The 25,336-nt window shown below is 40.4% G+C and overlaps 2 protein-coding genes across 8 annotated transcripts in view; both read right to left on the minus strand.

The window, feature by feature from the left end:
* The window catches only part of LOC128692400 (E3 ubiquitin-protein ligase E3D-like), a 43,751-nt gene extending 34,332 nt beyond the window's left edge, over positions 1-9,419 (minus strand). The window contains exon 1 of one of the 7 annotated variants that reach the window (XR_011393460.1): positions 9,149-9,327. The gene's annotated coding sequence lies outside the window, so the exon portion shown is untranslated. Of the gene's footprint in view, positions 1-8,826; positions 8,978-9,127 lie in introns of those variants that run through there. The other 6 variants (XR_011393459.1, XM_070096319.1, XM_070096317.1 and 3 more) reach the window with 6 other exon arrangements.
* A 9,091-nt stretch (positions 9,420-18,510) lies between these two features.
* The window catches only part of LOC128705571 (uncharacterized), a 230,259-nt gene continuing 223,433 nt past the window's right edge, over positions 18,511-25,336 (minus strand). Inside the window, exon 12 of the mRNA XM_070096322.1 lies at positions 18,511-23,289. Coding sequence (XP_069952423.1) covers positions 23,104-23,289 — 186 coding nt within the window. The 3' untranslated portion in view covers positions 18,511-23,103. The remainder of the gene's footprint in view (positions 23,290-25,336) is intronic.

The following is a 25,336-nucleotide window of genomic DNA, read 5'->3' on the forward strand; positions in this document are numbered from 1 at the left end:
GGAGAGATACATGATTATATACACCTGGAAAATCCTAGAGGGACTAGTACCAAACTTGCACACGAAAATCACTCACTACGAAAGCAAAAGACTTGGCAGACAATGCACCATCCCCCCAATGAAAAGCAGGGGTGTCACTAGCACGTTAAGAGACCATACAATAAGTGTCAGGGGCCCGAGACTGTTCAACTGCCTCCCAGCACACATAAGGGGGATTACCAACAGACCCCTGGCAGTCTTCAAGCTGGCACTGGACAAGCACCTAAAGTCAGTTCCTGATCAGCCGGGCTGTGGCTCATATGTTGGTTTGCGTGCAGCCAGCAGCAACAGCCTGGTTGATCAGGCTCTGATCCACCAGGAGGCCTGGTCACAGACCGGGCTGCGGGGGCGTTGACCCCCGGAACTCTCTCCAGGTAAACTCCAGGTATGGGGCAGAATGACGGTACCACTACAAGAATTGAGGGAATGATGTTTTTCAAGAGTGACAGGAACAGTATCGATATGGGAAAGACGAGAGAGCTCATGAGCCTGGGTAGCATTCTGTACGGTGATGATGCGCGTACCGCTCTTAAGAGCATGAAAAGAAATATCTTTACCAACATGGCGTAGGAGTGCCTTGCCAATACTGTGGTCAGAAAGATAGGCAGTAGAGGAAGTCGGTCGTAAAGTGAAGAATTTAGTCCATTGTTCAGTCTGAAATTGAGCGTGGAAAGGTAGTGAAGGACGTGTCGATCGTTTCTGAGAAGAACGAGAAGGTGGAGAAGTATCATCAGCAGGTAATTGTCGTTGGCGTTTAGGCGTGGGACCAGAGTTGGTCCGACGTGGAACGGGTTGGCGATTTGAAAATTGCCGCACCGTAGAGGGAGAGGCCGGAAGCATAGTCAGAGGAGAGCGAAGGTCCGATAAATCGAAGGAGTCAGTCGAGGCCTCAGTACCTGAAGCGGGTGAGGAAACAGCACCGGCAAGAGGTACAGAGGCATGAGGAGTGTCTGAAGAGTGGTCCAAAGACAAGGCGGGGTCAGAACGGGGTGCGGTATCAAGAAGGGGCTCGGGGATAGGAGGTTCATGGACTAGGGCTGCCATGGTTAGGTTACTTCTTTCTTTTTGTTTTTAAGAAAAAAAAAGAAAAGAAAATAAAAATAAAAAAAAAGAATAAAAAAAGGGGGGACCGGGGAGGGATAGTTCCTAGGAGGAATGAAAGGGCCAGAAATCTCCCTCCGCACCCAAGAGGACCTCAGCACCGCAAGTAGCGCAGATGCAGCATGGAACCCGTGCCATACCCTACCCATCATGCTAGTAAACTAACAATCCGGGATAGCAACCTCACATCTGCCGAGCTACCTCGGTGGACAAAAGAGAGGGCGGCCGGATATCCGCCACAAAGCATACCTCCTTTGGCCACCACCCCCGGAATCCGAAAGGTGGCTTCCAGAGATACACCCGTCGCCCGAAAGACACCCAAAGCTACTCCAGGATACCGGAGAGGGATCGGGACATCCCCAGGCGATCCAGATTCCACGGCAAACTACACCACCGCCAAGAACCTCAACGGAATGGGATGGACCCCGGTATCCTTTCCCCTACCCAGGAACTAGCACTCCTGTGGGAGAAATCCCAAAGGCCGAAAAGAGGAAGGGCAAAAGGGAGGGGTGGGGAGGAGGAGGAGGAAAGGAAAAAGGGGAGGATGGGGAGGATGGGATAGGGGAGGGGAGATTGGGGGGTAATTAGGTTCGGTCTGAGGAAGAAGACCGACAGGTCTAATTCCTCAGACCAAGAGCCTCTTCACCACGCCAAGGAGCCCCCCTTGAAGAGGAGCATCTTCATTAATTAGGTACTCCTTAGCCTTGGTCATCTGATCTCATGACCAGTTAAGCAAAAAAGCACTAATGAATTTTGTCTGAACTTTCTTCCAACTAGCACAAATTACCATCAGTTCTCCATATACTCCAGTTTTTCATAAACACAATTGAAAAAGTACATCCAAAACTGTATAGTGTACAGAAAGGCCTTCATAATACATATTACTCATTTTTTATCTAATATACTTTTAAGCTGCATTTATGAGAAATTGAACTAAATAGAGGAGCTTTATAAGATAGCTTAATATCTTTGAAAGCATTATTAATGAAGAAAAAAAATAATTTTATAAAGTGTTATTTTCTTCAAATTGTGACTGTTTGATATTAAATAAATGTAAGTAACTAATAGCTCATTTGTAGCACATGTGGCTCACAGCCAAAGGACTCGGGTTCAATTCTGTTATGTCCAATGCTTAATACTGTACTAACATAATATTATTATTATTGCTATGATTATTATTAAAGTATTTAAAGAAAGGCATAATGCTACCAAGTGGTTAATAAACACTTAATGCATTAAAGTCTTTGCTGGTACACGCTTTCACCCTCAAGTGGGCTTTATGAAGTACGTACTAGTAAAAAAACCACTGTATCAAGTATCTATTTATTAATAATATTAATTATATATTATGTAGTTGTTCTCTATTTCATATACGTATAGGTACAACACCAATTTTCTGGGACCATTGATTGCTAAGCCTTGCCAGAATATCTACTTTGCCAGACCAACAGAGGTCACATAATTCAACAATACATCCCTAACCCACTAATTATACACCTCCCATGTCTCTAAAGCACCTGAAACTGATAGGAACTTAAACATTAGTATAAATGAAACAGGTTTATTAATTACTGTACTTAGCTACAAAGAATGTTGCAGAACTACTGCTCCAATGTGGTATATTACAGAAATTGACTGGAATTGTTAAGCTAATCACAAAGGCCTGGAAGTTGAAGGTTGTCAGGATTACTGTTTCATAGTTGACTATTTGTGGGTATTCCTGGATTGGTTGGAAGTGTCCTCAGCTCATACACTGAGGATCCAGGATTGATCCCTGACACAGGTGAAACATTTGGCATGTTTCCTTACACCTGCTGCCCATGCTAGAACATAAGAAAGAAGAAACACTGCAACAGGCCTACTGGCCTATGCAAGGCAGGTCCAATTCTCCCACCGGCTTAAGCCAATGCCATGACCTAGTGAGGTCACACACATCATTTAAGGGAGGAGCATGGCATCTGACCTAGTAGCACAAGCTAGTCATGTCCAACTGACACCCACCCACACCTACTTATGTATAGGTTCACCTAGCAGTAAGTTGCCCAAAATGCTCTACATAACTATGGGCTTTCTACATAGTATACCAATGATCTCAGCTAAGTTTGTAATAGTTGTACAGTATCATGTACAGTGGACCCCCGCATACCGTTGGCATCACATAACGTTAAATCCGCATACCGATACATTTTATCGCTAAGATTTTGCCTCGCATACCGCTAAAAAACCCGCTCAACGCTATTCGTCCGAGACGCATCTAATGTGCGGCCTGAGCCAGCCTCACATGTTCCACCGGTGGCATTGTTTACAAGCCAGCCTCCACGGTAACATCCAAGCATACAATCGGAACATTTCGTATAATTACAGTGTTTTTGGTGATTTTATCTGCAAAATAAGTGACCATGGGCCCCAAGAAAGCTTCTAGTACCAACCCTGTGGTAAAAAGGGTGAGAAATATTATCGAAATACTGTGGTACCATGGTCAACTGCTGATGCTGCTGCTGCTGTAGCACTGTCAGCTGCTGCTGCTGCTGCTGTAGCACTGTCAGCTGCTGCTGCTGCTGCTGTAGCACCATCAGCTGCTGCTGCTGCTGCTGCTGCTGTAGCACCGTCAGCTGCTGCTGCTGTAGCACCGTCAGCTGCTGCTGCTGTAGCACCGTCAGCTGCTGCTGCTGTAGCACCGTCTGCTGCTGCTGCTGTAGCACCGTCTGCTGCTGCTGTAGCACCGTCTGCTGCTGCTGTAGCACCGTCTGCTGCTGCTGTAGCACCGTCTGCTGCTGCTGTAGCACCGTCTGCTGCTGCTGTAGCACCCGTCTGCTGCTGCTGTAGCACTGTCAGCTGCTGTTGCTGCTGCTGTAGCACTGTCAGCTGCTGCTGCTGTAGCACTGTCAGCTGCTGCAGCTGTAGCACTGTCAGCTGCTGCAGCTGTAGCACTGTCAGCTGCTGCTGCTGTACCACTGTCAGCTGCTGCTGCTGTACCACTGTCAGCTGCTGCTGCTGCTGCTGCTGTACCACTGTCAGCTGCTGCTGCTGTACCACTGTCAGCTGCTGCTGCTGTACCACTGTCAGCTGCTGCTGCTGTACCACTGTCAGCTGCTGCTGCTGTACCACTGTCAGCTGCTGCTGCTGTAGTACCGTCTGCTGCTGCTGTAGCACCGTCTGCTGCTGCTGTAGCACTGTCAGCTGCTGCTGCTGTAGCACTGTCAGCTGCTGCTGCTGCTGCTGCTGTAGCACCGTTGTTGGTGTGGCTTATTGAGAATACCAAGAAACAATTAACCCCAGAGGGTTAGCCACCCAAGATAACCCAAAAAAGTCAGTGTCATCGAAGACTGTCTAACTTATTTCCATTGGGGTCCTTAATCTTGTCTCCCAGGATGCAACCCACACCAGTCGACTAACACCCAGGTGAACAGGGAAAAATGCCTGGAACTAGTGCTCATATTGGTGAATTTAAAGCCAGCAAAGGTTGGTTTGAGAGATTTAAGAATCGTAATGGCATACACAGTGTAATAAGGCCTGTTCTGGAAGAAAATGCCAAACAGGACCTACAGTACTCAGGAGGAAAAGGCACTCCCAGGACACAGTGTCTCATCAGTCATTGCTGCATCTTCAATAAAGGTAAGTGTCATTTATTCTTCATTTAGTAGAGTAGTACATGCACAATATATATTGTGCATGTACTACTCTACTATTGTGCATGTATCCTTCTCTTTGTGTGTAGGAAAATGTATATTTCATGTGGTAAAAAATTTTTTTTCATACCTTTGGGTGTCTTGCACGGATTAATTTGATTTCCATTATTTCTTATGGAGAAAATTCATTCGCATAACGATAATTTCGCATAACAATGAGCTCTCAGGAACGGATTAATATCGTTATGCGGGGGTCCACTGTACTTGTATAAATAAAGATAATTACATATTATAACATCCTTTTCTTTTGTGATTTATTATGATATAAAGTACAATATACAGTATAGGGAATAATTTGTGAAGTAACACACACATTTATGGAGAGAGTAACAGGAGAGTACACTGCAACATGTCTGCTACAGTAAAGCTAATTATTAATACTACTGTAACCATAAGTAAGTGATAAACCCACAAGGTCAATAAATCTATAAAGCTTAGCAGTTAAATTTGTATGGAAATCTACATCACATGAAATGTAAAGATATGGAGACAGGGACACACTATAATATTACAGAGAGCTTAAAACTGTCCAAAAATCCAACAATTTAAGAGAGAATCAGACTACAGTGAAACCCCGAGTTTTGAACGTATCGGCTATCGAATGCTTTGAGTTTTGACCACTTTTTCAAACCAGTTTTGTCCCGAGTATCGAAAGTGCTCCGTGTTTCAAACCATCGGGTACCGGACCTGTCCGCTCTGTCCAAGTCCCTGTGGAGGCGTCGTGAGCCAGTCTGGCTTTGTTGATTCTTGAGTGAACACTAACCTGCACATTCATTCGAACATTTCTCTATTAATTCATTGTATTTGCTACTTGTGTGACTGTGAAATAAGTTACCATGGGCCCAAAGAAACTTGCTAGTGGTACCCCTGTGGTAAAGAAAATGAGAAACACTATAGACATGAAGAAGGAAATAGTAGTAGAAAAATACGAGAGTGGTGTGCGACTTGTGGAGTTTGCCAGGATGCACGGGAAAAACAAGTCAACAATCGCTTCTATCCTGGCGAAGAGAAAAGAAATCAAGGAAGCTTATGTTGTGAAAGATGTTGATATGCTAACCTAAAATAGACCACAGACAGTTGATCAGGTTGAGAAGTTGTTGCTGGTGTGGATCAAGGATAAAGCTATGGTGGGTGATAGTGTTTCTGAGACAATTATTTGTGAAAAGGCAAGGCAGTTGCATGCCAACCTTGAAAAGAAAGCTCCTGGAACCAGTGCTGATAGTGAATTTAAGGCCAGCAGAGGCTGGTTTGACAGATTTAAGAAGCATAGTGGCATACAGTGTTGTAAGGCATGGGGAGGCAGCCAGTTCAGACAAATGGGCAGATGAAAAATTTGTGAATGATTTTAGGGGTATGTAGACACTGAAAAATTCACACCCCAACAAGTGTTCAATTGTGACGAAACAGGCCTGTTTTGGAAGAAAATGCCAAGGAGGACCTACATTACTCAGGAGGAAAAGGCACTCCAGGACACAAGCCTATGAAAGACAGGCAGAGTCTCTTGTTGTGTGGTAATGCTAGTGGGGATTTTAAAGTGAAGCCTTTATTGGTGTATCACTCAGAAAATCCCAGCGTGTTTAAGAAAAACAATGTCATTAAGAACAAGTTATGGGTCTTGTGGAAAGCCAATAATAAGGCATGGGTCACAAGGCAAATTTTCAAAGAGTGGTTTCACGAAGTGTTTGGCCCCAGTGTGAAAAAATACCTCCTAGAAAATAATTTGCCACTTAAGTGCCTCCTGTTACTGGACGATGCTCTTGCACATCCTCCAAACTCGGTAGACCTACTGTCTAGGGACTACATTTTCATCACAGTGAAGTTCTTGCCTCCTGACACCACTCCTCACCTCCAGTCCATGGACCACCAGGTAATTTCTAACTACAAAAACCTCTACAAAAAAGCAGTGTTTGGAAAGACTTTGAAGCGACCACAGACACTAAGTTGACCATAAGAGAGTTCTGGAGGAATCACTTCAATATCTACACCTGCATAAGCCTTACATGTAAGGCTTGGGAGGGAGTGACTCCCAGGACTTTGAACTCCGCTTGGAGACAATTGTGGCCACAATGTGTAGTCCAGAGGGAATTTTTGAAGGGTTTGAGGCTGACCCTGACCCTGCCGACCCTCTGCCTGTTGTGGAAGATATTGTGGCACTGGGCAAGTCCGTGGGGTTGGAGGTGAGTGGCGAGGATGTGAAAGAGTTAGTGGACGACCACAGGGAAGAGCCAACCACTGAAGAGCTGGAAGAGCTTCATCTGGAACAATATCAGACCACAGCTTAGGAACTTGCTTCAGAGGAGGAGGAAGAGGGAGTGGATAAGGTGCCTTCTTCACAGATTAAGGAGATTTGTGCCAAGTGGAATGATGTGCAAACGTTTGTGAAGAAGTACCACCCTGAGCAAGCTGAAACAAGCTATCTCTGCAACAAGTTGAGTGACAGAACCACGTCCCATTTTAGGGAAATCTTAAAGAGGCGCCAGAAACAGAGGACTGAACAGTTATTTTGTGAGAAAGGGGTCCAGTGACTCTCAAGGTGGTACTAGTGGAATTAAAAGACAAAGAAGGGAAGTAACCCCAGATAAGGACTTGTTACCTGAAGTCTTTATGGAAGGGGATTCCCCTTCCAAACAATAAGTGCTCCCTCACTCCTCCCTATCTTCCAGATGCCATCAACAATCTTCAATAAAGGTAAGTAAAAATGTTATTTATATGTTTATTCAAATTTTTATTTATCCATTACTAATTGTACTATGTACGTTTGTTGTGTGTATGTGAAACTATAATGTAATCTCTATAAAATGTATTTTTTTTTTGTGAATAATTTTTGGGTTTCTGGAACGGATTAATTGCATTTACATTATTTCTCGTGGGAAATATTGCTTCAACTTTCGAATGCTTCAACTTTTGAATTAGCTCCTGGAACGAATTAAGTTCGAAACTCAGGGTTCCACTGTATAAGAATTAGCAAATCATTTCATTGTTAATGATTATTATAATTAGGGGAAAGCACTAAACTCAAAAGGGCCACACAGCACATGGGGAAAGGGAGGCAATCAAGTGTCATTCATAGAAGTGGAGGACAGATCCACCCCCCTGGATTATGAGCCCCTCACTAGCATCAAGACTTCAAGGAGTGGTAATAAAACATCTCGTAACTTTCATCGTTACACTTTCTCATTCATATAATAGTGAAGGGAGAGGAGAGTCAAACCTGTTGGAGTCATGCACGACCAGGTTAAAACAGGGGCATTTGAATTCTATCCAAAGAAAGAGTGAATAACTCCAATACTTTGGATCAAGAGCTCTTCAGCAACACCAAGGCACTTCCATTAAGTAAGTTTATTTAGGCACACGCACACATAAGTACAGCTATCATACATAATGTATATTACTTAGGATTATCCCAAAAGAGTCAGATAAAGTGACTTATTTTGATTGGGGTCTTTGACCAGGTCTAATTATTACACTGGTAGATGATTAGCTTAACGATGAGACTCTCATATGAAATTATTAACATCTAAGATAAGATTCTGTTTGTATTAACCTGGAAGGTTATTAACCTAGGATAATCCAGTAACATCTGTGCCTCACTGGGAACTGAAAAACATTAGGGATGTATTTCCATGAGACACCTGTCCCTGTCCCTGTCCCTGTTCACCCATCAGTTTAAAATGGGTACCTGGGTGTTAGTCGACTGGTGTGGGTCGCATCCTGGGACAAAACTGATCTAATTTGCCCGAAATGCTCAGCATAACAGGTAGCATTGTATATAGTAGTATGTCACTGATGTCAACTAGGCCTGTATACCTTGTACATGTAGTAAATATATAATTATTTCCATAAGAAGTTTACTTAGGCACAGATACATATAAGTACATTTATCATAGTGTAAATTACTCAGGATAACCCCCCAAAAAAACTAAGACTAAGTGACTTTTCTTCCACTGGGTTTGATGAAATCTACAATAAATTTGTAATCCTGCCATTGTGCACTCACCCATAAGAGCAAAAGATGCACAATAAACCAGCTACTCACTCGGCCCAAGTAAAGGTATAATATACTGAGTTACACAAACTTGCTTCAAGAGAATCAAGAAAAATCTTGTGTTATTGTTGTGGTTATTAAGGGATATAACAACTGCATTGACTCGTGTCTACTGATGTCTACGTAGCAAATATAGCATAAATGAGCTCAAACAGGGTTATATTGTATTTCATTATACACTAAACCCGTAGACCTTTCTACCTACACCCAAGCCAAGTTAAACTTAAGATAAAATAAGACATCCATATCTAACCAGAGTCGGTGACAGGCTTACTGTATTTCCTGTAAAATCAGCAGAGCAGCAAAATGGAACCACGATTTTTGTGTCAGGTTGAGAAACTATGACCACAACAAGCATTATCAGAAGAAAACAGTTGAAAATTGCCACTAACGTTCAGGGCAGAGCAAGACTTGCGCACTCTACCAAGTCCAGTTCAAAAGTCACCGCTACAAGCAAGGCAAAAACCTAGAAAATTGTTGGATTTAAAGGTGTTACGATTGCGAGAAGTTGCATAGACCAGTGCTGCAACACCGGGGTTCTAGTCTCCCTTATCCAGACCATGACGCTCAACACCTCGTACATAAATTTATTTATTTATTTATTTATTTATTTGAACATGATACAGAGAAGTACAAAGAAATACAGTAATTAAGTGTAACATGTCAAAGCCCCTTGTATGCAGAGCATTATGGGCAGGCTTAAAGTTAACTTAAGATAACTAAGCAATGATTATTCAGTGGTAAAACATTATTGATATAATACCGACAAGATGAGGAATTAGACACATACGCAACATCTGGGTATCTTTATTTGTAGACGTTTCGCCAACCAGTGGCTTTATCAATACAATATAAGAACATAATATGAAGAATTATATATAAATTATAAGGTAATCAGTCCGTCAACCTTGGAGTTGGTGAAGAGCACCGTAGTAGTCCATCACGCAAGCATGATGGACTGATTACATAGTCTTCACATTTCTATTGCTTCTACAAACTCCTCTGTACTCGACTGAAGAAGCCTACCGTGTAGGCGAAAAGTTTCGGAATAAAGATACCTAACTGTTGCATATGTCTTACCTATCACCAAGTCGGTATTGTATACCATTTTCATATTCACAATTATCTGTAATGGTGTCGCCTGAGAGTCTTATTGTGTACCTTATGCCCATGCTGTGAGCGGTAGGGAGAAAGGACTGGGGAAGTAACAAGTCTATGAGACCCCATTGAGCATAGTTACATCACAACATATTTCACGGTCATTTCACATTTCTTTGTTTTTTTAACCCAGAGGGTTAGCCACCCAGGATAACCCAAGACAATAAGTGCGTCATCAAGGGCTGTCTCATTTCCATTGTGGTCCCCTCTCAAGGAAGGTTCCTTGATGCTGGTGAGGGGCTCTTGATCTAGGGAATTGGATCTGTGCTCAAGTTCCTTGAATTAAACTTGAATACCTTCCACATCCCCCCGTAGGCGCTGTATAATCCAATGGGTTTAGCGCTTCCCCCTTGATTATAATTATAAACTATTATGGTCCTTCAATCTTGTCACCCAGAATGCGACTCGCCAGTTACCTAACACCCAGGTACATACTGCTAGGTAAACAGGGACAGCAGGTGTAAGGAAACACCCAACGTTTCCACTCATACCAGACACGATGTGTGAAGTGTGAGCGTTGACGTAAGTTTCATTCTCCTATGTGCGAGTTATTTGTGTACCGTTATAGTCTCACTATTGTGACTTTTTATTGTTTAATGTACAGAAAGTAATATGGATAGTAATTTCACTTTTCAGTAACCTTGAGACTAAAGAAGGATCTCTTTACATCCCCGTGGCTCATTTGTGTCTTCAGCTTCCACCTGTGTCCCCTTAATCCTGGTCATTTGAATTCATACTGTCTGGCCTGTTAATTCCCTTTAAGATTTTTGTATGCCGTAATTATGTCTTCTCCTTGGCCTTCTCTCCTCTAAGATCGCCAGGTTCAGTTCTTTCAACGTCTCATAGTACAAACTTCTCCACATGCAGCTCATCATGTGAGCGGTAGCGCAAAAGAACCTACTTGCATAAGTCACAGTGAGTCTTTGTTAGACCCCCAGTGAACATATTTACATTTTAAAAAGAAATATTATAGACATTCCATTCCTCAGTTCTTTTTTCCTCATGTAGCTAATCTACACAGTGCTATAGGAAGATACAGTTTCGAGAAAATTTACGTATCTTATCACAATGTTCTATTCAGGTGTCCCATAGCTTGATCGCTAGCGCACTTAATCACACACTGAGGTCCGGAGTTCAAATCTCCGGTACGGCTGGACAACATTAGGGATGTGTTTCCATAAGACACTTGCTGTCCCTGTCCCTGTTCACCAACCAGTTTAAAATTGGGTACCTGGGTGTTAGTCGACTGGTGCGGGTCGCATCCTGGGACAAAACTGACCTAATTTGCCCGAAATGCTCAACATAACAAGAGGCTTTCTATATAGTAGTATGCCATTGATGTCAGCTAGGACTGTATACCTTGTACATGTACTTGTAGTAAATAAAGATATTATTATAAAGGCTGAGCTTGCTACCATCTGCAGCTCATAAGACTGCCATCTCCACGAGCCCCTTTGGGGCGAGGCAGATGGCAGACCAGAGGCCTAGCTTCTCCCTACGAGCCCCGTGAGGGCGGGGAATGTGGCTAGGCATGGGGACAGTTGGTCCCAAAGATGAGGGGGGTACTTGTACCTCCTCCCATGGGAGACTTAGGTCTCGAGACACTCCCGAGATAGGGAGCCAAGGCCGGGTCACCACTACTTGGAAAAGACCCGGGCCGGGAGAATACCGGCGAATAATAAAAAAAAGATATTATATTGTTATTATTATCACTTCATGTTAGAGATCATAACCATCCCATCAACTGGTCCTCTCCTAATACTATCTACCCTTCTAGCCCTCTCAGAGGCCCTTATGTTGAATCGGCCCCTTTAGACAAAATTTCTAACATTGATCTTAATAAGGCTCGGTTTTGTTTCAGCAGATGCCTGCCTTCTCAAGTGTCAAATACTTCGGTCTTTAGAACACTCGTGAATTTACGTGACCTTTGCTATTACCCCCTTTTTTTCATGACATGTCTTTTGTTTTTCTTTCGACTTTCCTATCTTCTAACTTTCACCATATTAGTCTCTTCTTTATTTTCTAGCAAGGGATGTTAATCCTAATGCCATGCTCCTCCTGCTGTTCCTGTTCAACCATCTGTGTAAAGTGGGTACCCGGGTGTTAGTCGACTGGTGTGGGTTGCATCCTGGAACAAAAACTGACCTAATTTGCCCAAAATGCTCAGCATAACAAGGGGCTTTCTATACAGTAGTATGTCACTGATGTCAGCTAGGCCTGTATACCTTGTACATGTAGTAAATCAATATATTATTATTAACAGCCCAGTGTGCAAGCCACTGGACCATATGGCTCTAAAGCTAACAGGCCAGCATGCAATCCTCTGGACAATATGGTCCTAGAACTAACAGGCCAGTGCACAAGCCACTGGACCATATGGTACTAGAACTAACAGGCCGGTGCATAATCCCCTGGATCATATGGTCCTAAAGCTAACACTCCAGTGCACAATCCACTGGACTATGTGATCTTACAGCTAACAGGTTAACACTATCCACTGGACCATTTGGTACTAAAACTAGCAGGCTAGTGCATTTCCACCGGACCACATGGTTCATTGGATGACACACTGGCCTGCTCATTTTAGGACCGCCAAAATGCTTTCAAATAAACATGTCCAAATGTTTGCTCGTCTTTTTTTTTTACCAGTGTAACATTGATGATGATCTGATGTCCAACCACATTGATGATGATCTGATGTCCGACCACACTCCTAGAAGAGACGATATGTAGTATATGCAGGGCCAGTCTCTGCCTGGCCCCTCAAGGGAGGTTCGTTGATCCTGGTGAGGGGCTCTTGATCTAGGGAATTGGATCTGGGCTCCAATTACCTGAATGCCTTCTTTTCCCCTACCCCACAGGGGCAGTATAATCCCTACAGGTTTAGCACTTTCCAATAATAATAATCCCTGCCTGGTGACAGGCTAAAGGTGAAAGGTTTACTGTGACTTTAAAACAAGATAATAAAATTATTGACCATATCTCTAACTGGTACAAAGACAATGAACCTGAGACTGCTACAATTTAATGATAATCTTGAAACTACAAAGTCTTTTTTTTTTATTTAGAGCTAAAGGGTTAGTTTTAGTTTAGTTTAATATGTTTATTATGCACCCCATACCCATCCTGTGGGCGGTAGTCAAAAGATTACAGAGGTACATAATTGGTCCAGGGACTGGACTCCAAAGTTTTGATAGCTGAGCAAGTTACAGAGGCAATGAACTCACAATTTACAAAGGTAATGAACTCACAATTTACAAAGGCAATGAACTCACAATTTACAAAGGTAATGAACTCCAGGTAAGTCTGGTCACAATCATGACAAGTTACAAAGGTATTTACAGATTACAGAGGTACGTAATGGGTCCAGGGACTGGGCCCCCAAAGTTTTGATAGCTGAACTAGGTACAAAGGTAATGAGCTCACAAGTTACAAAGGTAATGAATTCTGTAGAATGGTTACTTACGTTTATACTTTGGCTACAATCATGAACAAATTATAGAGTAATGAGCAATTCACACTTCCACACCCGGTCACAACTGTAATGAGTTATTGGTGCAAATATTGATTGTTGAGTCACACACACCACACACACACACACACACACACACACACACACACACACACACACACACACACACACACACACACACACACACACACACACACACACACACACACACACACTTTAGTTTAATATGTTTATTATGCACCCCATACCCATCCTGTGGGCGGTAGTCAAAAGATTACAAAGGTACATAATGGGTCCAGTGACTGGACCCCAAAGTTATGATAGCTGAACTAGCTACAAAGGTAATGAACTCCAGGTAGATCTGGTCACTAATCATGGCAAGTTACAGAGGTAATTAATCAGCTTCACTCCTATACATGGTTACAGTCATGAACAAATTACAAAGTAATGAACCACTGATACGTCCACACCTGGTCACAATTGTAATGAGTTATAAATACAAATATTAAGTGGATCATACACCCACACTAGTGCGCGCGCGCACATACACACACGAGGGCGCACGCACGGACATGTGCACGCGAGCGTACAAATATATGCATACACACAAGGAGCTCACAGGGTAAACTAAAAAATACACAAATAACCCACACATAGAAGATGGAAAACCAGAAAAGTCAACATTCTGGAATGATGACCCCAAACCGGAAGAACCTTGTTCAATAGCTAAACAAATTGGGATATCCTCAAAACAAACAGATAATGTCAAGCCTTTCAATCTGTATTGCAAGGAAAAGTATACCTAGGTTAGACCAAATGATGGAAAAATATGCTAGTGGACTGAATGAGCACACTACACTAAGTAAAACAAGGGCATCACAAAAATAATTGGAAAGAAGAGTATTATTATTATTATAATCAAGGGGAAGCGCTAAACCCGGAGGATTATACAGCGCCTGGGGGGGGGATGTGGAAGGCATTCAGGCTTAATTCGGGGAAATGGAGCACAAATCCAATTCCCTAAATCAAGAGCCCCTCACCAACATCAAGGAACCTTCCTTGAGGGGGAAAGAAGAGTAAGATAAGATAAGATAAGATTTCGTTCGGATTTTTAACCCCGGAGGGTTAGCCACCCAGGATCCAATTCCCTAAATCAAGAGCCCCTCACCAACATCAAGGAACCTTCCTTGAGGGGGAAAGAAGAGTAGACAAGTTGGGGGCCCAACCCCCTCACACAAAGTAAATAGAAAACCAAAGTGCTTATTTTAACGTTGATTTTTTTTATATAGTTAACGAATCGTATTATGTTTGTGATTGAACATTTGTATTTATATGTATTTGTTAAGCAATTAAGAAAAAATAAAGGTCTTGTGGCCTTCGAACAAATACACATAAAAACTTTACAAATACATTCATCTTTTTATACATGCACGTTTATATATTACATCTACAAATATATACTGCATGTAGATACCTGTCAGTGTCTAATACCTTCTCTTAAGATAAGGAAAGTTTTGATATACTTAAAGTTCAACCTGGTGATCACCAGAGCTCTGAGGCTGACCTCAGTGTGATGGTGTACCATCCTGGTTCATTAACACTCTGGCATAAAAAAGGTGCAATCAGCCAAAAGGTGGAAAAAGAGGCAAAAGTGCAGTATAATGGAATCTTTTATTAACAGTTTCACCCACAAAGTGGGCATTATCAAGTCGCACAGATCTGTTTGTAACTTTATAAAGCCCAGTGTGTGAGTGAAACCTAATAATCATTATATAATCACGAGGGAGCTCTAAACCTGTAGGATTATACAGCACATGTGGGTAGGGGATGAAAGGTATTCAGGCTCAATTCAGGGAATGGAGCATAGATCCAATTTCCTAGATCAAGAGCCCCTCACCAGCATCAAGGAGCCTCCCTTGACAGGAAGCGTTTGTATTTTACATCATTTGTCTTAGTCAAAAGGTATTTAGTACCTGATACCCCTCCATATTTACTGTGTGTGAATTTTGTGTGGCCAATACACTGGCATGGGAACCATTTCCCAAATGAGGCGTTCATGAATAAAAATGTCAACCAAGAATTCAACTGTTGTTTGATAATAACAGCTTGCTGTTCTCTAACCCAGACCAGTGATAATACATTGATCCTGCTGGCAGATCCCTGTGAAAGACTGACAGGTCCTGAATGGCAAAATTTGTGTATGAGTCTGCATGTTTATTGTTCTATTCACCAGTGATCTAGCAAAAGACGATGTTATTTATGCTTGCTAGCGCTGAATGAGAAAGACAAAGACCCCCAATGGAAATAAGTACATGCAACTAACTTTTTTTTGGGTTTATCCTAGGTAATTTACATTTTTTATTTTTATTTTAACACATCAGCCGATTCCCACCAAGGCAGAGTGGCCTGAAAAAGAAAAACTTCCATCATCATTCACTCCATCACTGTCTTGCCAGAGGAGTGCTTTACACTATATGTAGTTATAAAACTGCAACATTAACACCCCTTCTTCAGAGTGCAGACACTGTACATCCCATCTCCAGAACTCGAGTCCAGCCTGCCGGTTTCCCTGAATCCCTTCATAAATGTTACTTTGCTCACACTCGTATATATGATAATTACATATACGTATAGTATTATAGTTGTACATATGTGTATGAACTTGTACCTAAATAAACTTACTAAAGACAATGAGATGCGATGAGTTAGAGCTCCAAAGAGCTTGTATGCCTTTTGATCAAACTGCAATAAAGAAAGAAGTGGGAAGCAACAGCAGTATGGATGCTAATTGCAAGGAGTGTGTATAACTCTGCCGTGAAAATATTAGCCATATCTGGTAAGAGTAGCTGTATCAGTACAGTGGACCCCCGCATAACGATTACCTCCGAATGTGACCAATTATGTAAGTGTATTTATGTAAGTGCGTTTGTATGTGTATGTTTGGGGGTCTGAAATGGACTAATCTACTTCACAATATTTCTTATGGGAACAAATTCGGTCAGTACTGGCACCTGAACATACTTCTGGAGTGAAAAAATATCGTTAACCGGGGGTCCACTGTATATGGAAAAAATTCTGCATATCTTACACCACTACGAAATCTAGATTTTTTGGAGCATTTACTGTACACAGCAACAGTATGTGAATGTAAATGAAAATGCTTAAGGAAGAGGAACCGCATGTTCTTTGCAGAGATATGAGACTTCAAAATTGAGGGAACAGAGGGACACGAATCATGAGTACGTACTGCCCTAGGTTGGATGGAAAAAAAGGAACAGTGAATAGAAAACAGAAAGCAGATGGAGAAAATCAATTAAATTCTGAAGTAAGATATTAAAAGGACATGATAAATAAGGTAGACGATTTCAAGTATCAACTTGACTAATTTCTTTTCCTTTGAATATTCTATAGGTTGCAGGGTTGTGAAGACTGTGAAAGTGGGCAAGTTAACTCTGACAATGAATTGTGAAGGAACATTAGACCTACAAGGAGACTTTTGAAAAGGGACGAACGAAAAGTAGAGATAGATGTGATCCTTGATGATGGATGACGTGAAGTATGGAAGGAAGAGAGATGTTGAAGATGATCATTAAAAATCTAGTGAATTTTTTTTATTGATCGGAACACTGAAGTATTGATCTGTCTTGAAGGCCTTGAGGAAAAGTGGGATTTAGACCTGAGATAAGATGTGATATTGCTGTATAGTATCATTAATCTTTCCCAGTCTTTCAGCTGGTCAAAGTATGAGTGTATGTGTGATGTGTATATGTTTACATATATGAGTGTACACATGCATATGAATGTGTGTGTTGTATGTATGCATTCATGCATATTTTTATATTATTATGCAACATTTATATATGAATACATGTATGGATGTACACTTGAGCATGTGTATTCATTTGTATATTCATACATGTGCATATATATGTCTATCATCACCACCATCATTTAAATATTTTTTTAGCAGTTGTATTAATTTTAAAATTATCTACAGTCCATTAAGAAAAAAATTATTTTGTTTTCTAGGGTAGTTCAATGTGATAAAAATTGGAACTATAGAATTCACACAATTTTACAAATAGCCGTCAGATCTGCACCTGCCCACATGAATTTCACTCTCCTCCATCATCAAATTTGGAGGCACTTCTATTGAATGGTTAAAGCTATACCACTGAGGGTTTTGAGAATCATCTGTGCCATTCCAGGATTCTGGGAATGGGTTCATTAACTTTGGTCAAACAGCACACATATATTCCAATAATTCCTAGAATCTGGTCCAAGTTACTGTACTCAAGCATTGAAAATTTGAATCCAGTCAGATGAGGAGTTTCTCGCATTATGATCGAAATAAAACCAAAGAATTGGAGGAAGAAAAAATTCAGCCAACTTCTTCAAGGTCCCCCTTTAAGGATATCTAATGAAGAAATATCATGTGCATTTAAACCAAAAAATTTTACTTATTTTTAAGAATACTGAGCTCTTCAACCTAAGGTTGTGGGGACAGCAGTCACTTCAGCACTCAATCTTACCATGACAGAATGTATCCGAACTGTTATTTTACCTGTTGCAGGATCGTGCCATGGTAGCGCTGACCCCTGGAAGTATGCTTCACATATCCTTCATCCAGTCCACTACCCCATATACTTAGGGCACACACCTCTGGCTTGTCCCTCAAATCCTATTCTTCCCAGCTCCCAATGATGAAATCACTATTGCATGAACATTTAACAACTCATTTTGAACTCCACATAAGAATATAAATTAAAGTGATGCAGTAGCTTACTGCTTATCTGGTACTGTTGGGACAAGACTGTGCTGCATTTTCAAAAACACTGATTAATCACATAATTTTATTATGATTCCTTTTATTTACACATTTCTTTTCTAAATTATGTTCAGGTACTCTATTAAAAAGACTGATAGATAATGTTAAATAGTGATTAAATGACCACCAGATAACTGACATTTTACTGTAAATTTTGAATGAAAGAAAAACTATTAAATCTTTATATTTAACTTTATTTACTTACGAGTCAGGGCGAATGTAATAAACATACAGTAAGGTGTGATACATTACAACACAGAGGCAGGAGTAACGAGACATAAATACCACTTATACACTACACGAGCTAACAAAATGTTGCGTATACCAGTGTTTGCTTGGGGTGGCATGCCCTCACTGCTAAATTATATTACAAAATTTTGGTTTTGGTGTTTACTTACATTATTGATGAACAAAGAACATAAAATTGTAAAAGAAATGGAACTTAAGTTGTACATGCCATTGCTCGTTTGGAATATTGTATATATACATGTATGTGTGTGTCTGTGGAAGTCTCCACATTTAGCTGGTAAAATTATGATATCATCAGCCAGTGTCATCTTCCAGCAACGTAACTGAAACTGTGTGGTACATTGCATGAGTTTTTCACTGTTTTTCCTTTATAAGAAAGAATATCCCTGTTAAAACTTACAACAGAAGTCGAGCATTGCTTCAGTTTCACTACGTGTTAAATAGGACACATCCATTACATAGAGCTACTGTATATGCTGACACAGTGTAACTGGTCACTCATTTCATCAAAATCATAAAACAGTATAGATTCTGAGTCATGTTTAGATGATGTGCTCAAGAGAATATCCTTGGTAAATACATTCCCTTCAAGGAGTCCACAATGATGCTGGGAAAGGGCCCTTGAACCAAGGAATTTTAGCTACCCTCCTCTTCCTTGGCTCATATCTGATTACCCCCCTATTCCCCAGGCTCTGCATGACCCCTATGGGTTTAGTGCTGCCTTATGAATGTAATACAGAAATTTGACATACATTACCTGACTAAAAAGCTGATCGGAAAGGTTGATTTGAGATGAGAATATCTAAACATGACCGAGGGTCAGTGCAGACCAACACTGGTACACTGAACCCAGACCAGTAAACTATTCAGCTCCTGACAGGAAAGTTCACTACTTAGTTTTTAACAAGGATGTTCACTACTCAGCTCTTGACAAGGGTGTTCACTCCTCAGCTCTTAACAAGGATGTTCACTACTTAGATATTAACAAGGATGTTCACTACTCAGCTCTTGACAAGGATGTTCACCCCTCAGTTCTTGACAAGGATATTCACCAGAGTGCGAGCACCAAGAATGAGTCAAATTCAACTCTGATAATCGTCACTTTCTCAAGAACCATAACTGAATATGACTGAACACGACTCATTGTTGTGATTCGCCCTAACACTTCATTACTATGGAGAGGTACAGAATAGTATTATATTTTTTAATCATCTGTAGCTAAAATAGACTATGTAATAAGATAAAAATCATTACATTTGTCAGTCTAACTAGACAACAATTTGACATAACTGACATCACTATCGATACATCTAAAAAAAAAATAAAAGAGGACCAAATGTTCATAGCAGCTGAACTTGAGAAATACGCTTGAGCACATCTTGACTTGGCAACTTTTCAAGGGGGTACCTTGATGCTTGATGGGCTCTTTTTTTTCTTTTCCATCCAGGGATTTGATCCCCAGACCTCAACGAGTGCTGCGACTCATTCACTAAGCTATGACAGTTGGTGTTGGTCTAAGAAATTGGAGCTTCCCTCCCCTTGCTCAGATCAAACCTGATTACCTCTCATTTCCCAGCCTCTGTATGACCCTCATGGGTTTAGTGCTTCACCACAGATGATATAATCGACTTGGCCAACAGCATTAGGACCCCCAAGAGTATCTCACTGGAAATATAGTCTTGCCCTGCTATGCATCTTCACTGCCAGTTCCGAACACTCAACAAAAAAAATTACAGTACTGGATTTATTTTCCCTGTTGTCTCACAGATTGCCGAGAGACTCCAGTTTTGATAAGCCCATGTGTCGAAATTAATAATAAAATATGGTAATAACAAGAGACAATAACAAAATACAGGTAAATATTAAAAAAAGGTTTTCTATACAATACTTCTTGACAAAGGAGTTTTAAACATTAGCCCAATAGTAATTTTCACATATTATAGCCATTTCCAAAATACATTACAATAAATTGTACACTTCTGAAAGGGCAAATGACATGTGAAATAATTCCTCTTCCAAAAGTATGTCAATGATATATACCCTATCATAAATTAAAAATGATCATACAAAGAATTTAAAATTAATTGGTATCAGGGAAGTAAATATTCATTACTGTGATTTTTACAGTACAGTACATATCTATATTAGAAATCAGAATTACCTTGCCTTAGAATGTGTGTAATTAAGTAGAAAACACCAACAGACTGACTGGTTAGGTACCAGGCCATGATTAGTGGACAGAGGACAGAGCCTCCACCACCACTCCTGTGCTGAAAGACTCGAGATGGATTTAGCACTTTACAAAACATTGTATTATATTATTATAAAGTTGGAGAAGTGTATTGTAATCTTTTGTTGGTGTGTAATTAGAGTTGTGTGTTCATAAAGAGAAGTTATTTTCTTATAATTTGACATACTTTTGGAAAATATACTTTAAATAAAGACACCCTTTTTTAATGATAGTTATTCCTACTTAATGAAGTATAACACTAAATATTCTTTCTCAGAATTTCTTTTTCAATATGATTTGTATTTTTGATGTAAATCTTGCCAGGCATTCTTCAGGATCTTCATATACTACATAACTTCATTCTTAGAAAAAAAAAAGAACAAAATCTCTAGCACTACATCAGGGCCAAAGCTCATACTATGAATGTTATTAAAGCATATCCATCTGATTTAAGCTCATATTCTTTATGGAAAAGAAGGGAGACTTGATGCAGGTGTCACCTTATGTACTGCTGGCCCTGATCAGTCGACGGTTGAGATGTAATGGTCATCTGCTGGCCCTGTTCAGCTCATCACTGAACTGTTGGGGCAACAGTAGTTCTGATCAGTCAACTGCTGAGATGTGTTGGGAATCTCCTTAACCTGATCAAACTTACCGACGAAATGTGTTTAAGCTCTGCCAGCTTTTATCAGCTGGCTGTTGAGGTATGCTGGGGCTCTGACTGCCCTGAACAACTGAATACTGTGCTGTGTCAGGGATTTGCTAACTTTGATTAGCTAATTGTCTGTCAAGACACTGTAGAACCTGGTGTGTTAAGGTGTGTCAGGGCTCTGCTGTACCTTGCTGACACCTGAGTTTCTAGTTAATGAGGGAAGTATCTGCTGGGGATGAAGGTGAGGAACCACAGTCACTGATAACATGATGGACAATGCTTGGGGTGGCTATGATTAACTGGCTAGATATACAAGAGACCCGAGGCAGAAGAGCAGTTTGAAGTCTATGAGTTATCTACAAAGATATGACTAAAATACAAAAGATACATCTTCTTTGGTGAATCTTTGGTAAGGCTTATTAAAAGAGATATGTTAAGGCTATCACAGAGCCGCGATAAGGCTGAGTCTCACAGGAGAAAATAGTTTTTCAACGTGTTTCATTACCCTACTGTGAAATGGATGAAAATTTGTAATTATATCAATAAAAATACCCCTGCAAAACATAATGGTCATGAGGAAATTAATTCCACTTGGATTTTGATGAATTGTACTCTAGCATCAGGGACTTATAGATCTCAATCCAGTTTTCTTTTAGTGACAATAGTCTCCAGAGACATATTGGTTGTTAAGCTGGTGATCTTGTCACAACCAAGAACACTCCTACTGGAATGTTATCTTTCCTTCGCATGTGAGGCCAGCCATCATGCTTTAAGGGAAGGGAGAAAAGGTGTGGGGTAATATATATATACATATATATATATATATATTGCATAGACCTCGCTGATGTAGAAGAAAAAAAGGGGAGTACTGAAACATGGAAGATAAAATACAATATATGCTTTACTTAACCTGAGGAAAACAGATGGAATATACAACAGTGAGACTGTAAAAGCAAAGGAAAAGTATTATATAGACAGGGATCAAGAAGAAAAAAGTGACTAGTGAGGGATGTATGGCTGAACAAAAAATCTAGGGAGAAGGTGCTCCTGAGATAATCAGGATGGATGAGCAAGGATAAAGGAGCAACACAAACAATGAGATTGAATTAAATCACTACAATAATGGAATTTATGAGTCTCATTATGTCATAGATTTAAAGGAAAAGCATGCAAAGAACAAGAGTTCCATCTCGGAAAAGGGAAAAATGATGCAGAGATGATTAAGTTTGTAAAGCAAGGAGGGCGAGGGCCACACCTAACATTATGCTATAACTATACACAGCTTAGGGCACATTGGGTATACTTTGCTCGTAGATAGAATCTCTTGCAGAAGGTCCACACAGGACTAGCAGATGTGTGTTTTCCTGACAAGACCATTTATTATTAGAGTCATTGATCACTTAACATTTATAAAATATCTTAATCTCTGCATACACCAGTCTAGAAAATTATTTTGGAGGTGTGTTTATCACGAGAGCTGCGGCACCAGCCTCATCACACACATTGTCTAGGATGGATGTTCACATACACAGAGGCTGGGCTAGTAACACATTTAGCTCTTAGGGATCAATGCTGCCCACTGGCTAAGCTCCCACAGAAGGTTACAAGAATGTCCTCTGCAACTCATACACGTACATAGTTTAGAGAATCGGTGGGAGGAATGTGCCCGAATCATCTAAGGAGTTCTCTGTCGATGTGCCCTCTGGATTACCATTGACACCAGTGTTGGAGGTCGTGGTGTTGGTATTGCCGGTGGTGGCGTCTTGCTTTGCTCCAACCTCAGACACCACCACTCCTGTGTCCCGGTGACGTTTTCCCTTGTATACCTGCAATTATTATTTTTTTTAAATTAATGTCACAGGCTAAAAGTTGCATTCTAATTTAGCTCATTTCCAAGCTCACAAGAATCAAATAACACCCAGACATCTATTTGCAGCTAGGTGAGTATAGGCAGCCTGTGTAAGGAGCCTTACCCAATATTCTTACCCAGTCTTGGAACTGAACCAGTGAAATTGAAATTGAAATGTTTATTTCTCTGTAAAGATTACAATGGGTGGTTTGCATGTCTCCTGTTGTGAGTTGAATGCTTGAACCACTGAACTTTTATTCTAAATGTTCATTCTGTGCTTCATGCAGCATGTTAACATTTTTAATGCTATATCCAATAATAAAATATGTATATTCACAAAAGCTCTTAGGTTACTACGGCATATGTTCATAGGCAAAATTAACGAATTAGAATATTAAGAAGCATTTTTTAAAATTACCAAAGTACTGTATGTGGTAAGAAAAAATTAAGAAGACACAAAGCCATAGCCAATGATGAACATAATACCACTGTACTCCATGTTAAAACTCAATAAACTATAAAAAGAAAACCTGACTTCCCAAGAAGACACTGTATATAGTTTTACATACTACAGGTCCACATCCCTTTATCCGAAATTCTGAAATTCGAAAAGCTCCATCACGCGGTGTTGAGAATCATTCTGAAATTTTAAAAAGTCTGAAATTCGAAACAATACTGGCCCCAAGGGTTTCGGATAAAGGGATGTGGACCTGTACAGTATATTATTTTATGCTGGAAGTGTTTAACATGGAAAAGCCTGACTAATTCAAGGTAAATTACATGAATGATGGCCAACAAAGGTTTCAGCTCACATTTAAATATCTGTTTCTAATTAATTCTGGGACACTGAATTCACATCTGAACTTAATTTTGTGCTAACACAGTTTCTATGAAATAGAACCCCCACTGTGCACAATGTCACCAAGACACAGCCATCATGGAGAAGAGATATCAAGGAAACTTGATCAGTTTGATGGTCAACTACCATTCAACACTGGTGTGGGAGAGCAATACTGAACACAAGTGAAAAGCCTGAGAACTGTGATGTAAATACATATGCTTGTATGACTGTATGGAAATTTCTGTTATGGTTGTTATACACATGTACAGTATACATATAATGAATTTAAGTTAAGAAAGATTATTGTTTGTCATTGCATGCATCACATTTAACATCAATGCATAATATAATACATTCTATCACTGTTAGGTAACATATATCATAAATAAATAAATAACAAAAAGGCACAATACCGTGACTGGAACGATACTCAAATAACCCGCACATAAAAGACAGAAGCTTACGACGACGCTTCGGTCCGACTTGGACCATTGACAAAGTCACAGTGTGACTTTGTCAAAAGTCGGACCGAAGCGTCGTCGTAAGCTTCTGTCTTTTATGTGCGGGTTATTTGAGTAACATATATCATGTAGTTCTTGAACCTTAACTAACCAAAATATTGATCATATGACTTAAAAAAAACTTACATGATAGAGACAAAACAAGCTCAGATTCATGATCAGCACATCAGAGTTACCTTACATCTTATATGGTTTTGTGGGCTGGATAAAAAAGTATAATTTTGTTGGCATGTTATGAATACAGTCAATGTATGTACTGAATAGCAAGACTTGTCTATTTTTAACAACACTGTTAATATATGGGGAGGGAACAAAAAACTGTATTGACAGTTTAAACAATAATTTTTTTAAGGAGCAGAAGACAGTCGATAAGAAGTGAAAAAGCAAAATTACTGACTGGAATCTGGATAAGTATGTTGCATTTGATACAGGTGACATTTATATGTATATCTGTAGTATATCCTGTATGTTGTGAGCTGTGGAAGATGTGGGGTAGTGTGGGTAGCAGATGGGGAAGGCATTGGTACATCATCTGTAAGAAGTGAGTAAGGGTTAGATCTTCTTTTATAACAAACTGGTTGCATCCCACCAAGGCATGGTGGCCCAAAAGGTAAAAACGAAAGTTTCTCCTTTTAAATTAAGTAATATATACAGGAGAAGGG

This window comes from Cherax quadricarinatus, chromosome 53, assembly GCF_038502225.1.
Source record: "Cherax quadricarinatus isolate ZL_2023a chromosome 53, ASM3850222v1, whole genome shotgun sequence".
Classification (NCBI taxonomy): domain Eukaryota; kingdom Metazoa; phylum Arthropoda; class Malacostraca; order Decapoda; family Parastacidae; genus Cherax; species Cherax quadricarinatus.